This window comes from Schistocerca piceifrons, chromosome 7, assembly GCF_021461385.2.
Source record: "Schistocerca piceifrons isolate TAMUIC-IGC-003096 chromosome 7, iqSchPice1.1, whole genome shotgun sequence".
In the NCBI taxonomy this organism is placed as follows: Eukaryota; Metazoa; Arthropoda; class Insecta; order Orthoptera; family Acrididae; genus Schistocerca; species Schistocerca piceifrons.
The window spans coordinates 91,289,948-91,306,341 of NC_060144.1; the positions used below are offsets into that span (position 1 = coordinate 91,289,948).

Here is a 16,394-nt window from a genome sequence, read left to right on the forward strand (position 1 = left end):
AGATAAGTCAAGTGAGTACTGAAAAATTCAATAAACAAGACCTTTTTTCCGGCTATCTGCTGTTTTTGAAAATTTCTGGCAGTTTCACATATTTTTTGGCACATTATTTGTTCTCATTAGAGTCTTTTGCACTGCAAAATTAATGACAGACAATGGCACTTAATTTGATAATTTCCTAGTAGTGCTAATTTGTTCTGTGGATGTACATAATGAACATAAAACAAATGCAAATGCTGGGAGTACCCCATTCAACACTTTCACATTAGGCATTTTTGGAACATGACTGCCGAAAGGCGTTAAGTGTGGTGTCACCGCCAGACACCACACTTGCTAGGTGGTAGCTTTTAAATCGGCCGCGGTCCGCTAGTATACGACGGACCCGCGTGTCGCCACTGTCAGTGATGGCAGACCGAGCGCCGCCGCACGGCAGGTCTAGAGAGACTTACTAGCACTCGTCCCAGTTGTACAGCCGACGTTGCTAGGAAAGGTTCACTGAGAATTACGCTCTCATTTGCCGAGACGATAGTTAGCATAGCCTTCAGCTAAGTCAATTGCTACGACCTAGCAAGGCGCCATTTATCCTTTGCTATGTATCTAATGAAGCATGTACAGTAACAAGACCAATGTTCACCAATTGTGGATTAAAGTTAAGTATTCCAGCAGCTACGTACTTTTCTTTATAGCATTCATTACGTATCCTGTTTCAGACCTCACGCCAGCCTGCGTGAGTTTAAGCGCGTGCCTTTCGGTTACACGTCACTGTGGACTGGCTGTCCACAACATTAAGTACTGTATAAAATGCATATTTGAACCAGCAGCTGATGGTTCAAATATGCATTTGATACGTTATCTTTAGGGGCAGCACACTCTCTTGTTATCACAGCTAATCTTGATTCTTTGGAATCAGTAAAGGCAACAAGTTCCTACTAGAATACCTGTTTACGATAGCATCTCTTATCGATATGCTCCAAAGGTAAATAAAATTTTCACGTCATTAAAAAATACTGCTGATAGGTTATCAGGCTACTCCAGGTGAAAGTTAAGTGCATTGGACAAAAATATGAGAAGGTCTCCATAAATGAGAGAATCTGAAAATGGCCGACAATTTGTTTTGCAAACGAATGAAACACTTAATGCATGTGAATGTCGTTTATGATAAACGTAATACCATGTCATTCGTGACTTTGTGTCGTTTGTTTGGTGCCTACAGCGCCATCTGTTTTGTCGTCGTCACTTGAAGTGGTGCGGGACTACCAGTTAATTAGCCTGTATGCTCGTCTGCTGCAGCAATGTGGTCGACCCCGACGCTGCTGCTGCTGGGTGTTTTGCTGGTGGCGCCAGCCGCAACCGCGGCCGGCCTCAACACCCGCTACGACGAGGCTACCGGACGCGTCCTGATACTGACCCACAGGGGTGAGTGCGAGGCCCGCCAGCAGCTAGCTGACTGGCCACCTGCTCAGAATTGCCTCAGTGCTCACTCTTCGCTACCGACGTCTCTGAACATTTCTAGACAATACATTCACAGTACACGATCAGTGCTGTAGTCGACCACTAGAAGAAGAAGCAAAAGTAGCAGTGTGCTTTTATACAGCACTGCAAATTCCTTGACGTTTTTCTAATTAATGTGTATAATAACCTGCGTGAACAGATGTGAAATTTATGTTGTTTATTCTCAGCTGAACAACTTTCTGCTGGACTGGAGTAACCGATGTCGCGTCTTAAATGGCCAAAACTAAAAATACAAAATTCATCGGTAAAAGGACTCACAAACTGCTTCATCAAATCTTATGAGGGTATATAAGTCTTCAGTATTATTACACCGTTAAGTGGCTTTCAGTTTATCATGTATTCCACTGTTATGATACTACATCGTTCTGCAGAATGGTAGCCGGCTGGGGTGGCCGAGCGGTTCTAGGCGCTGCAGTATGGAACTGCGCGACCGCTACTGTCGCAGGTTCGAATCCTGCCTCGGGCATGAATGTGTGTGACGTCCTTAGGTTAGTTAGGTTTAAGTAGTTCTAAGCTCTAGGGGACTGATGACCTCAGAAGTTAAGTCCCATAGTGCTGAGAGCTATTTAAACAATTTTTCCAGAATGGTGAATAAAAACATTCATGCAGCAACCAACTTGACATGTCGTAGATATATTTACAGTCAGCCGTTACTTTTGAAAACATCATTTAGGCTACATGTTTCATTACATCAGTAGCATTTCTGCAGGACCCAAAATTATAAAAAATGTATTACAGCAGTCGACCGAACGCCGTTCCACATTACGTATTTTTAGGATGGATTTCAAAACATTATAATTATTTCTATCTGACATCGGCTCATAATCGCACATCCACGTACAGCTCCAGCCAATACCTGTTTCGCCCCATATCTATTGGGAATATTTCCAGGCACTTATGCAGAAAAATTACTCGATACGTTGAGCCTACAGAATCAAATTTTTGGTCTGCCAAAAGTCGGAAAGTATGACGTGAATTTACGTTAATTGCCCTTGCTTCCAAGCTAACATTCTGTTCTAAATTATTAATTTTTTTTCCTGAATTTCTTCCGTTGCAACGCTCTAGTTTCTGGCCGCCATCAGCTATTCGCAAATTTCTTTCCGCTCTTTCAGCGTGTTGGACACCTTTCCTATTTATCTGTTATATTATTCAGTTCTCTAATGATCATTTCATTTAGCGTCTAATTTCATTGATTCTGTGTTCACAATCAGTTTTTACTCCTTTCCAAAACTATATTTAGGTTCCACTATTAGCAATGTAAGCACTTCAGCATTTCCCCTCAAGTTTGGTAGCTACTACTGTCACTTCTCATTGAACGAACTGATTTTTTATTCGGTCTCTGACCTTCCTTTGAAACCGAAATATCAGTAACCTACTTATTGCCTGCACCATCGCCATTAACTGACTTTTGGTTTGATGCCGCCCGCCACGAATTCCTCTCCTGTGCCAACCTTTTTACCTCAGAGGAGCACGTGCAACATCCCTTTGCTGAGTGGACCCCGCTTTGCGTCATGTGATAGAAGGCTGTCATAGTTCCGCCTCTTCGCGTTGGCGTAGCGTGTCTGACATGTGCCGTGCACGTCACGTTGCTGTTCGTCGCATAGTGTCCGCAGTTTGTGCAGCCCTTCCTTACACTGCGTTATCTAGTATCGTGATGTCCAACATGTTTCCAAAGTTTATTCCACGTACAAGTACTGTCAGATTCAGTTTTGATAAATTCACGAGGCATGTGCAGCCCGGCTCTTTAGAGACACGCGACTGGCTGGTGGACAAGGTCAGTGGTTAGGGCAGATTAATTGCATACTTCGATTAGGAATTATATGTTTCTCTCGTTAATTTTCTTGATCATGTTTAGGTTGACAGTACGTTATGACGTCACGGTATTCAGGTCCCCTTTACTCATCGTGCTGGTCCCACTAGCATGGTTCTTTTGGCGAACGCAGAAGAGAAGTGGTCCACACGAGGGAGCCGACAGTTTTCTGTGGTCCATACTGCTTCTGAATATACGACGTATTCTAAGGGAACGATGGTCTGCTCGGCTTCGTTTACATGTATGTAGAAGCGTTCAGTCAGTGTAAACGGCGATGAAAAAAATACTCTCTGTCACTTACAGGTATGTAGCTATCGGGTACATATTACTTGTGCTGGCCAGGAAGAAACCGGCTTTATTTGCAATAAGAGCAGCTACCTCCCTGCCAGTTGTACAGTACGAGCGAACTATGAAAGGCTGGCCAAGACTAAATTAAAACGCACTTACAAACAGTGTAAAAATTTACTTTTGCGGCTCTTCTCCTACAAGACTCTGCAACTGAGCCAATCCCGATATTTGAGGACCAAAGTGGATCTTTGAGAGATACTGCTCGTGATTTTGCCCTCGCTGCTCACTCGTAAGGTTACTAACGCCGTCACTGCCGCGGTGTTGGTCCCGGTTTTCAAAACAAGAGTGACAGAGCGCAGGAGGATGACGCACTTGAGGAGTGTTTTCCTTTGGCTCATCCTTCGGATAGCCCTCTTTCCAAGGACCCTCTTCTCCGGCATTTTTACGGCCAGGGAAGTCATGGATGCTTCTGCACCACTTCAGGTGCTTACTGATAACTCGTCTGGCGATTCTCCATTCATCGCCGCCTGTTAAGGAATCTGTCTCAGGACCCCACTTGTCTTCCCCCGCCTCTGCCTGATACCTTTCCTGTTAGCTTACCAAACTACTTCTGCGCCTTCTGACGCGTCGTCTATGTCACAGTCTGTTGGTGAGCGTAACTTGATTGATTCCCAAGGCTAGGAGAACCCTTTCGTTACCAAACAAATCTCCATATGCGAGCCCCTGTCCTTTGGCGAATGGAGTACGAAGGTCTCTCCCTCTCAATATGAAACCGATTTTATGTATGACCAGCCGAAACAACTGAAGCAGATAGAACTGTTGGGAGATGGCGGAGATGTTCACACCCCTTCTACCGCAGTTTCGTTCATTGATTCTGCCATGGATACTGCAACGTGCCTCCGTTCGATGACGGTTCCGTAATTTTGTAGTTTCCGTTCCAGTTCAAATGTCTATGCAAGCACAGAATATTAACAGTATTGGTTCTCAACAGTGGCTCACCGCTTTGCAATAGTTGATATATTACTCTGGTGCAGAAGTGACCAGGTTCTCGACCGTTTTAATGCTGCTTCCGAACTTCCTACGGGCACTGCCTTGTTTTATGGGGCAGGAATTCCATTACGAGATTTAGAAGTTCTCGATGGTGGTAAGAGCATAGGAGGCACCTCTATGCTTCTTCTGGTTCTGGTCTTTCTACGGAACGTTTGCGCTTCTACAGAGAGGAAATTATTTATCATCCCGTGCAAAGATTCTATTGGGTGGTGATTTTAATTGCGTTCTCCGGCCAGTGCATCAGTCTCTTATATTTATCTTTAGTAAAGAACTTGATATGGAAAGCTTCTTGTACCTACGGACGCATGGATTTGTCTGTGTCCTATACTTGTCCGATACACTTATTTTACTGCCACCTCCAGCGTCATTGCTTTTACCTTCATTATTCTTTGTACGGGCAGCTTTCGGACGTTTACGTAATACCCACCTGTTTTACTGATCATAGAGCTCTAGCCGTCACATTAAATTATGCGAAATCGCCGGCAAAATTTTATTGTCTTTCCTTCATGCGCAGTACAGCATATCCACAAGACCGTTCCTTGGTGTCGTCATTCAGGAAGTACGGGCCCGTTATTCTCGTGGTATAGAACGGTACTCGTCTATTGTGGGATGACGAAAATTGCATACCAAGTCACACATTCGTGAAGCTCACTTGTGTTTTGATGCCGTTGTGGCGGCAGATATCCGGTGGAGCTAAGAGTTTTATTACTGCATATTACGTCAACCGTACGACAGCGCTAGGCAAGCTCCTCTACGGTTTATGGATGTATGGCGAATTAAAGCCAAAATGCTGACGTTACAAGATTAACTGACTTCACTATACCATCTTATCTATATGCGGGTGCGCAGGAAACGCGTTTTCATTGCTCTGAGATATTTAGCGAGTCGTGGAACGTATATTCGAAAGATAGATTAGAGGCCATAGGAGAGCCCCACAAAAATGTTGTCTCTATTGAGGTCGAAGTTAAATGGGACAGTGAAGTGACTTGGTCGCTTGTAACTGGCGTAGGTGAAACCAAATTAATTGTTGGATGTTTTTACCGGCCACCCGCTCCCTCTATGACAGTTGCAGAATTTAAAGAAAGTCTACGGCCAGTAGCGCATAAATATCCAGATCATGCAATACTATTTGGAGGCGACTTTCACCTATCGAGGATAGACTAGTGTCTATGGACACATCGTGGGGGATACACATAGACTGTCATACGAAATACTATTGAACACGTTGCCTGATAACTCTCTTGAACAGCTAGCTCGGCAGCCCACACGCAATAGAAATATGTCATACCGTGTAGCTACAAACAGGCCGGACCTTATTGGCGACGTCGGTAAAGAGATGAAAGCGATCGTGACGTCTCTATAGCAACTATGATTACGAAAGATAATAAATCAGTCAAAAAGGCTAGGAGAGTATTTCTACTAGACAGAGCAGATAAGCTCACTTAGACAGTGAACTTACATCACTTAGTTCTGATGTCCGCCCCTGGTAGCTGAGTGGTCAGCGCGACAGATTCTCATTCGCAAGGGCCCTGGTTCGATTCCCGGCTGGGTCGGAGATTTTCTCTGCCCAGGGAATGCGTGTTGTGTTGTCCTAATCACTACCATTTCATCCCCATCGACGAGCAAGTCGCCAAAGTGGCGTAAAATCGGAAGACTTGCACCCGGCGAACGGTCTACCCGACGGGAGGCCCTAGTCACACGACATTTATATTTCGCTTGGTTCTGATAAGACGGTCGCTCAGCAATTATGGACAACGTTTAAGGAGATTGTAAGTCGTGGTCCGGAGAGTTACGCGTAGTAAGTGGATAACCACTTGTCTGCAACGTCTGGTGTGCTCGATTCACCCTTTTCCTGAGCCTGTCAAGGACATCTTTGTAAAACACTTGGATGATAGTTTCTTCGGGTGCAACAAAGTCTTTTCGATGTCACAAGAGCACGCACACGTGCTCTTGATAAGAAATGTTCCCCAAAGGTCTGTTTCAACTTTTCAAAGGTCACACTCGTAGATTCCTCACGTTTAACACGAAACTTTACGGTATAATGTTGCACTAAATTCCGCTGTTTCATTTTCATAACGCTCAAAGACAGCACAGCTTCACTGATGGCGCTCCCAAAAATCATGTGATGGCAGTTCGGTGCTGAAACACGGACTGAGAGTCTGATGGGAGGGACGCACCGATCTACAAAAGTAGACCAAGATAGCGTTGTCAGATACCTCGCAGTGTTGTCAGTGTCATTATTTTTCTCACAGATCTCGTATACTGCGTTCTATGATTATGAAAAACCTCAAAGGAAACGATCTATTGACACGTAATCAGCACAAATAAGGAATATATGATGCTTGTGGAACACGACTAGCTCTTTGTTCACAGAATTAGTCAGTATTGTCAACAGGGAATCTCAAGAAGATTCTATATTCCTAGACTTCTAAACCGCTCGCCACACGTGGCTCATAATCAAGCAGCGCGCCTGTGAAGTATCGTCTTAATTGAGCTAAAGGATTCGCGATTATCTCTCAGAAAGGTCACAGTTCGATGTAACTGACGAGAATTCATGTAGTGCAACCACAGTCAAGTCTGGGGTTCTCTAAGGAATGGTTATAGGTCCTCTGCTGTTCTTGAAGTATGAAAACCATTTAGCAGACGATCTGAGCAACGTCTTACATTGTTTGTGGATGATACTGTCGATTGTATATAAGAAATCTGTTAAGTGCGAAAAGTTGCATTTTACTGAGAGCACACAGATATTAAGAAAATTCCTCTCCATTTCGGTTACACGGTAAATCACATCTTATTAGGAGAGGCAACAAACCTAGGAAGACACTATATGCGTATCCGGCCTCTTCTGGATATTTCGCGATGTGAGGGATCCTTACAAGATGAGGCATCCAAAAAGTTTTTTACTGTAGTGAAACGGGGAGAGAGCCTCTCGGATATGATAAGTGAGTTGATATAGCAATCATTAAAACAATAGTTCTTCTTTGCAGTGAGATTTTTCACAAAATTACAATCACCAACATTCTCCTCCGAAGGCAGAATTATTTTGTTGACTTCTGTCATCGATTTAACGAGAAATGACCTTCGTAATATAATAAGAGCTCGCACGGAAAGATTTGTGTGTCCAATTTTCCCCGCGTGATAATAGAGAGTGAAGTCGCAGGGGAACAGCATGAAAGTGGTTCTGCAAACTCTCTGCCCGCCACAGAAACGTGAAATACAGAGCAATCAAGTAGGAGTAGATGTAGACATAGAAAATGTCGCAGAATTAAGATCGTGCACCTGTAATGTTTCGCAGATGAAACAGCGATGTTTGACGCCTGTGGTAATATTTTCTCTGAGGGTATGGCAAAATTACAACTGTAAGAAGAATACATGCGAGTTAAATGAAATATTTACTACATAGACTTTACGTGACAAATGGTAAGGTGTTGTATATGAGGGTATAATTGCTATTAACGCTTTTACTGAAACATTCTGAGACGAATATTGTTAAAGTATATAATGATACAACAGAATAATATTGGTGCCAGATTGCTTCATAAAACGTGGAATTTTGTAACTAAAGTAGAATGCGTTCCAGTACGACTGTCACACATGGTCACATTCTTGATGGGGGCCAAGGAGCAGCCAACTTCGTGTCCTCTCTCAGATATATTAATGTGTTTGAATGTGGCATGATTTCAAATAAAGAAAAACGATAGTTTCAGTATATAGTGTCCAATTGCCTTTCTAGTACTGTTTTCTTGATTTATCTTGCAAGAGAACTGTCTAGATAACACGTATGGTAAAGTGAATGAGCTTTTCGTGTTAATGTTACATTTTATGCCGTTGCGTAGTATGAAAAATTCAATCGCCACACACTCTAGAATATTATTCTGAAAGAGCTTCATGTATGCTGCATGACTTGCCTATATGAGAAGTTGTAGTGACTCTTATGATCTAATGTTACCCCAGGCTTGAGGTTGAATGAGTGTAACAATAAAAGATATCCAAATGATGTTGGCAAGTACATATCAGGGGCTACTGTCGAAATAATAGCTACTCGGTGCATGCTAGAGAATAAGTGTAGCTTGTCGAACGTTTGTACAACAATGGTATAGTGGAATGTCAGTAGAGGTTACTGTAGTCGTGGCATTATTTGTACATGAAACGCTGAAATAGACATCTAAATCCATACGAAGAATTAAACTTCAGTCATTTGTGGGATATAGCGCGCTACATGTTTCAGGTGTTCAGATACTGAAGCCTAAGTTTTCAGTTCTCCTTAGGGCAATTATAAATTTGTATTCTAGTGAACTTCAGTGTTTCATAATACCTCGTTCATATTATATTTATGACCATAGCAAATTCACTCACAGGAGATAATTACTTGCATGTTTTAGGCGGCCAGGAGGTGGAGCTGGGATACATAGAAGTTCCCGGAGACGAGCTGCCTCCAGTTCCGCGCCACGAGAGACGTATGGATGAGGAGTCCTTCGACTTTGGAAGCTCCAGAGTCGTCTTGCGGCGCCAAGACAGGGCGGGCCGTTGTTTTGAAGGCCGGCTGACGATTGACGTTCCGACTGCGCCCATCAGAATGTGTCAGCGCCACCTTTCGAGTCACATCTACGGAGGTATCGAATCGACCTACCAGAAGTGGCCAACGGAGCAGAACGTGTACGACCACTACGCATACGTCACCAACAACAGAGACCACGCCGCCATCGCTTCGCGCTACTGGCTCTTCTCCGACGGCAGAGCCGTCCGCGTTCATGCAAACAGTCCTCTCTTCATAGAGCAGAACACCGACGCGACCCTCAACAAATTGTGCTTCATTGCCGAGAACGAGTCTCCCTACCCAGAGGACCGAACCGACAACGTGCTGCAGTTCGAGCTGTGTTCGTACGAGGACCCGAAACAGGTGCACGAGCACGTCGTCCAGACGTACATGGGCAAGCCCGACGCGATCCCAGACGAACGCATGGCAACATATCCCATCTGGACAGTGGCGCCTCCAGAAGACAACGTGAGGGACAGGGTCGCCAATATAATTGAGCACGGATTCGACTACAGCGTTATCGAAATATCTGACAAATGGGAAACCTGCTACGGCAGTATGACCGTCGACACGACCAAGTTCCCCGACATGCGTGCTCTCACGGATGACCTCCACGCACTAGGGTTTTCCGTCGCGTTGTGGATGCACCCATTTGTAAACGAAAATTGCGAGCCGTATTTCTCTGAGGCGCTGGCCAACGGGTACCTCGTGCAGAACAGTAATGGCAGCACGACCACTCGCTGGTGGAGGGGTTATGGCGGCGTTGTCGACTTCACCAACCCAGACGCAGCAGCTTGGTGGACGGACAAACTTTCGGTGAGTAGCTTCGCCAGCGAATCTCGTATCTATGTGATAGGAATCAGCAACAAAGTATCCCTCTACTTAGACACAATCAATCGCTTGCAGAGCTTCTTGCGGTTCCTGTAATCCATATAAAAGAAAAATAATATTCATCTTTGACTGTTCAGAAGGAATTAGAAGTACATTGTGTAAAACGCTTAGAGAAATTCTGTCCTGCAAACGAACATCTACTGAGAATATATGTTTTTGAAATGACTGGGTAGCCGATATGGATATATCGTATGATGAGTAATTAGAATATCTTGCATTTAATGTACGCCGCAGGCGTGCAGTAATTTTGTCTGTAGCTCACAGGGTCGTAACTTCACTCAAGAGCATAATATAAAAGCAGAACACTTGGGACATTTGTCAGTCAAGAGTATGTTGGTAGGCTTTTCATTCACTTTCATAGATACATTTTTCATCAGTTCATTAATCGTAAAATCAATCCGACTATAAATTTAATTATATGCAGCACTTGGTGCAGAATAAATTAGCTGGGAGCATCAAAATTAATTTTCCTTTTCAATCCAATTCTGCTGTTTCTCTGAAATTATATTTTTTAGCTTAACTTATTATTGTACTTTTCGTCTTTTCAAATACCTACTATCGGTTGACATTGCCAGTAAGACTTCGGTGTCCTTTTCAAAGCGACGAGCGAATGAGGTACCTGGTGTATTTCACAGAAATGAGAACTTAGCGACTGTTTGAATGCATTCTGATAAAAAAAAATGAAGATGATTGACAGAAATAAATATGTGTTAGGGAACAATGTGCTGCCGTGCATTGGTGGTCTAAAACCTGAAGCGAGTTGCGAATAAATTAAATCATCCATTTAACGACATCTGTGGCACGTTGTTTTCGATTCTTCTCGTTTGTACAAGCATCTAGTCATAACAATATGACTCCCTTGCGTAGTCCGTTAGTAGAAATTTCATTATTATTATTTTTAAGTCATCAACTTATGACTGGTTTAATGCGGCCCCTCCGCCAGTTCTTCATCTGTGGCAACTTTATTGATCACAGAATAAAAGTCTGTAACCTACGTTCTCAATTAGTTGTTGCATGTATTCCAATCTCTGCCTTCCCCTACAGTTTTTGCCCTACAGCCCCCCCCCCCCCCCCCCTCACCCGCCCCTGGGGCAATGAAAATTATTCCCTGATATCATAACACATGTCCTATCATGCTTTCCCTTTTTCGTCTTTGTATTTACCTTTCTTCGCTGATTCCGCGCAGAACCTCTTCATACATTATCTTACAGTCCGCCTACTTTTGAGCACCTTCCTACTGCACAACATCTCACTCATCGATTCTCTTTTTCTCCTATCTTTGTACAGTCCACGATTCACTATCATACTATGCTGTGCTTTATACGTACATTCTCCATATCTGGTCCTCAAGTAAAGGCCGACCATTGATACTAATAAACTTCTTTTAACAAAGAATGACCTCTTTGCTCGTGTTAATTTGCTTTTTACGACTTCCATACTTCTTCTGTCATATTTTAGTTTGTCTCCATGGTTGTAGAATTATTTAACTTTTCTACTTCGTGGTCACCAATATCTATGCTAAGGTTTCCGTTAATCTCAATTACGCCATTGCTCTTTACTTCTGTCTTTCATCTACACTCCTGGAAATGGAAAAAAGAACACATTGACACCGGTGTGTCAGACCCACCATACTTGCTCCGGACACTGCGAGAGGGCTGTACAAGCAATGATCACACGCACGGCACAGCGGACACACCAGGAACCGCGGTGTTGGCCGTCGAATGGCGCTAGCTGCGCAGCATTTGTGCACCGCCGCCGTCAGTGTCAGCCAGTTTGCCGTGGCATACGGAGCCCCAACGCAGTCTTTAACACTGGTAGCATGCCGCGACAGCGTGGACGTGAACCGTATGTGCAGTTGACGGACTTTGAGCGAGGGCGTATAGTGGGCATGCGGGAGGCCGGGTGGACGTACCGCCGAATTGCTCAACACGTGGGGCGTGAGGTCTCCACAGTACATCGATGTTGTCGCCAGTGGTCGGCGGAAGGTGCACGTGCCCGTCGACCTGGGACCGGACCGCAGCGACGCACGGATGCACGCCAAGACCGTAGGATCCTACGCAGTGCCGTAGGGGACCGCACCGCCACTTCCCAGCAATTTAGGGACACTGTTGCTCCTGGGGTATCGGCGAGGACCATTCGCAACCGTCTCCATGAAGCTGGGCTACGGTCCCGCACACCGATAGGCCGTCTTCGGCCCACGCCCCAACATCGTGCAGCCCGCCTCCAGTGGTGTCGCGACAGGCGTGAATGGAGGGACGAATGGAGACGTGTCGTCTTCAGCGATGAGAGTCGCTTCTGCCTTGGTGCCAATGATGGTCGTATGCGTGTTTGGCGCCGTGCAGGTGAGCGCCACAATCAGGACTGCATACGACCGAGGCACACAGGGCCAACACCCGGCATCATGGTGTGGGGAGCGATCTCCTACACTGGCCGTACACCACTGGTGATCGTCGAGGGGACACTGAATAGTGCACGGTACATCCAAACCGTCATCGAACCCATCGTTCTACCATTCCTAGACCGGCAAGGGAACTTGCTGTTCCAACAGGACAATGCACGTCCGCATGTATCCCGTGCCACCCAGCGTGCTCTAGAAGGTGTAAGTCCACTACCCTGGCCAGCAAGATCTCCGGATCTGAGCATGTTTGGGACTGGTTGAAGCGTCGTCTCACGCGGTCTGCACGTCCAGCACGAACGCTGGTCCAACTGAGGCGCCAGGTGGAAATGGCATGACAAGCCGTTCCACAGGACTACATCCAGCATCTCTACGATCGTCTCCATGGGAGAATAGCAGCCTGCATTGCTGCGAAAGGTGGACATACACTGTACTAGTGCCGACATTGTGCATGCTCTGTTGCCTGTGTCTATGTGCCTGTGGTTCTGTCAGTGTGATCATGTGATGTATCTGACCCCAGGAATGTGTCAATAAAGTTTCCCCTTCCTGGGACAATGAATTCACGGTGTTCTTATTTCAATTTCCAGGAGTGTATTTACACTCATTCCATAGCGTGTACTCATTAGAATGTAAATTCTAGTCAACATGTTACGTATTTTTCCGCAACATTCACAACGGATAACAGTGTCATCAGCGAATATTTTCACTGATATCTTTTCACCCTAAATTCTAATCCCACTCTTGAAGCTTTGTTTCATTTCCGTCATTATTTCCTCGATGTACTGATTGAACGATACGGGTGGAGGATCGCATACCTGTCTTAAACGCTTTATAATTCGAGCACTTAGTTCAGCACTCCATTCCGTATCATTCCCTCCTGGTTTTGTTACATAATAGCAGCCCTCTTTCCAACAGCTTACTTTTACTGTTTTTAGTGTTTCGAACACCATGCACAATTTTATACTGTGGTTGCCTTTTTCTAGTTCCAAAAATCTTACGAAAGTTTCTTCAGTTTTCGTAATCCTTAATCCACTACCTAGCGAAACGTCAGAAGTTTCTCGTACGTGTCCCGTTTCAGAAAGACAAACTGATTGTTATCTAAACGTTCCTCAAATTCCTTTACCTTTCTTATGTGTATTATTATTATCAGGAACTTGGTTGCATGAGATTCCAAGACGTTTGTCGGGTCGTTCTCGATTTTAGAAATTCCAAAGGAATGTTGTCTATGCTCTCGGTCTTATCTGATCGCCAGTCTTGTAAAAGTCTGTTAAACTCTGATTCTAATTGTGGAATGCGAGAGCCTTAAATATCGACTCCTGTTTTTTCTTCTGTCGCGTCTTCGGACATTTACTCCCAACTTCAACCTACTCTTTCCACATATCCGTTGTTACCTCTGCGTTTAACAACGGGATTCCGTTTCCAATCTGAAAATTGATGCCTTTACTTTTCATTGTTTTGACCTTTCTATATCTTGTATCACTCGTTCTGATGACCATTCCTTTTTCGATTTCTTCACATTTTTCTACAAACCATGTCGCCTTGGCTTCACTACACTTCCTAGTTTTTTCTTTCTTAATTGCCACATTTCTGTCTCACACTGATCATTTTCCAACTTCCTTCTTCCACCGATGAACTGAAATTTTTCGTGTGTTACCCACAGTTCCTTCGCGGTTACCATACTAGTACATACGCTAGTGTGTCCGATTTTTGTGATTGCCCTTTTCAGAGATTTCCATACCTCTTCAAGCGAACTGCCCGCTGTTGCGTTCAGTATTGCACTAACTGCAGCCTTTGAGAGCATAGGACGCTTCTCACCAGTCTTCAGTGCCCAACTTCATTTAGCATTGATCCTATTGGAGAATCTTTTAAACTTTAGCCTGCTCTTCATCAGAAGAAGATTGTGGTCCGAGGGTGTATCTGGTTGTGGCTACGTTTCACAACATCTGATATCGGAACCCCTTTCTCACCACAATTTGATCCATCCCAAATTTCGGCTCGTCTCCCGCCATTGCAACTTATAACTCCCACACCTTCCAATTTTGAACAATTTATTCGTAATTACTAATTAACCTTTATTGCGGAACTTAGTTTGCTTTTCTGCCATCCTATTTCAATTTCCAATCCTATATTCTGCAGGAACTCTCTCTTGTATTTCTTCCCCTACTACCGCATTCCAATATCCCATGATGATTGCATCATCATATTTCTTTACATAATTTATCAACCGTCCGGTATCCTCCCATACTTTCTCTATCTCCGTCCCCTGTTCTGACGTCGGCTTGTATACTCTCAACATCATCTCTCACGGTACGCCACTGCATTCTCAATCTCTTTCCAGGCACTTCGCAATGAGACAGGGATAGACACGTTCAGGTTCGACTACGGCGAGTCCAGCTACCTGCCGCAGCCGGCGGAGATCACGCCGGCGGAGAAGAACCCGGTGGCCATCTCGGACGAGTACTCGAGGGCGGGCGCCCAGTTCGGGCCCATGGTGACGCTGCGCTCCGGCGTCGAGAGCCAGCAGCTGCCGAACTTCTTCCTCATGGACGTCATCGACACCGCGTGGAGCGGCCAGAACGGCCTCAAGACGCTGGTGCCCAAGCTGCTGCAGCTCAGCATGGTCGGCTACCCCTTCGTGATGCCGGAGCAGGTGGGCGGCGCCGAGAACCACGGCGGCTACCCCACCTACGACCTGTACATCCGCTGGCTGCAGGCCACCACCTTCATGCCGGCTATCAGGTTCCACGTCAAGCCCTGGGACTTCGACAACGAGCTGCGTTGAGCGCTTATTTTGTGACATGTGTCACTCTTTATTTATACGAGCCACGTGTAAGGTAAATGTCGCAATACAGCATTGATATCCTATGTGCCAAACACAAAATTTCACATTAAGAAAAAAAAGACGTATTTCGAAAAGAAATCTTAATCTACATATAGAGCTACACTGTACGGTCAGATGTTTTCGAGTGAATGGAGAAAAATTAAAAACCTCCACCCGAGCAGGCCATAAAGTCCCAACGTTAGCGACCGGCCGCCGTGTCATCCTTAGCCAAAACCCGTTACTGGATGCGGATATGGAGGGGCATGTCGACAGAACCCTCCCTAGATGTCGCTACTGTGGGCTTGCTTATCTGTAGTCATCATATACGCAAAAACATAATCTGATAAAAGCGCATTAGATAAAATGCATGTAGCAGACTTGTTATAGTTGATGACTATCATAGAAACCAACTGTGATACATAAAAAGATGACCTGTGTAAAATTATTAAAAGAATATATATGAAGATCATAGGTCGAACCCTTTTTTATGGTGAATTTACGGTCAACAATTAATATAGCTTAATACATTGTCTGTGGCAACCTATAAATATATGTTGTTTAAAAGTTTTCTGTGGGAGACATGTCACGATGTATGTAAAGCCCTCTATTGGTTAAGTTCTTACGATCGATGCGCGCCTACATAAGATCCTAGCTGCCGACCCAGCAGAGGGCGCTGATCATTGATCTGTCCCTTTTTCAGCTGTCATGAAGACATTTTATCTTTCATAAGCAATTAATAGGTTGCCACAGGCAATAAATTATGCTATATTAATTGTTGACCGTAAGTTCACCATAAAAAAGGGTCGGACCTATACCCTTCATATATTTTCTTTTAATAATTTTACATGGGTAACTGCATTCATCTTTTAATGTATCACAATTGGTTTCTATGATAGTCATCAATTTTAATAAGTCTGCTACATGCATTTTATCTTATGTGCTTTTATCAGATTATGTTTTTGCGTAAATGATGACTACACATAAGCAAGCCCACAGTAGCGACATCTAGGGTGTGTGTAGGCAAACAGGTTTCTGGATGCTACTGTACCTCAGTAGCTAGTTGGCAATAATCACTATGTGTACTATGTGGCCT

The 16,394-nt window shown here is 44.5% G+C and overlaps 1 protein-coding gene across 1 annotated transcript; it reads left to right on the plus strand.

Annotated features, from left to right (window-relative positions):
* Positions 1-1,289: 1,289 nt before the first annotated feature.
* On the plus strand, positions 1,290-15,262 carry LOC124805458 (myogenesis-regulating glycosidase-like). The gene is made up of 3 exons (XM_047266022.1): positions 1,290-1,413; positions 9,040-10,010; positions 14,819-15,262. The coding sequence occupies exons 1-3, from the start codon at positions 1,290-1,292 to the stop codon at positions 15,260-15,262; spliced, it is 1,539 nt and encodes a 512-aa protein (XP_047121978.1).
* Positions 15,263-16,394: the final 1,132 nt, after the last annotated feature.

Coding starts and splice junctions, on each gene's coding strand:
- LOC124805458 (XM_047266022.1), top strand. CDS start 1,290: ATGTGGTCGACCCCGACGCTGCTGCTGCTGGGTGTTTTGCTGGTGGCG. Junction 1,414..9,039: donor CCTGATACTGACCCACAGGG/GTGAGTGCGAGG, acceptor TGCATGTTTTAG/GCGGCCAGGAGGTGGAGCTG. Junction 10,011..14,818: donor GGTGGACGGACAAACTTTCG/GTGAGTAGCTTC, acceptor ATCTCTTTCCAG/GCACTTCGCAATGAGACAGG.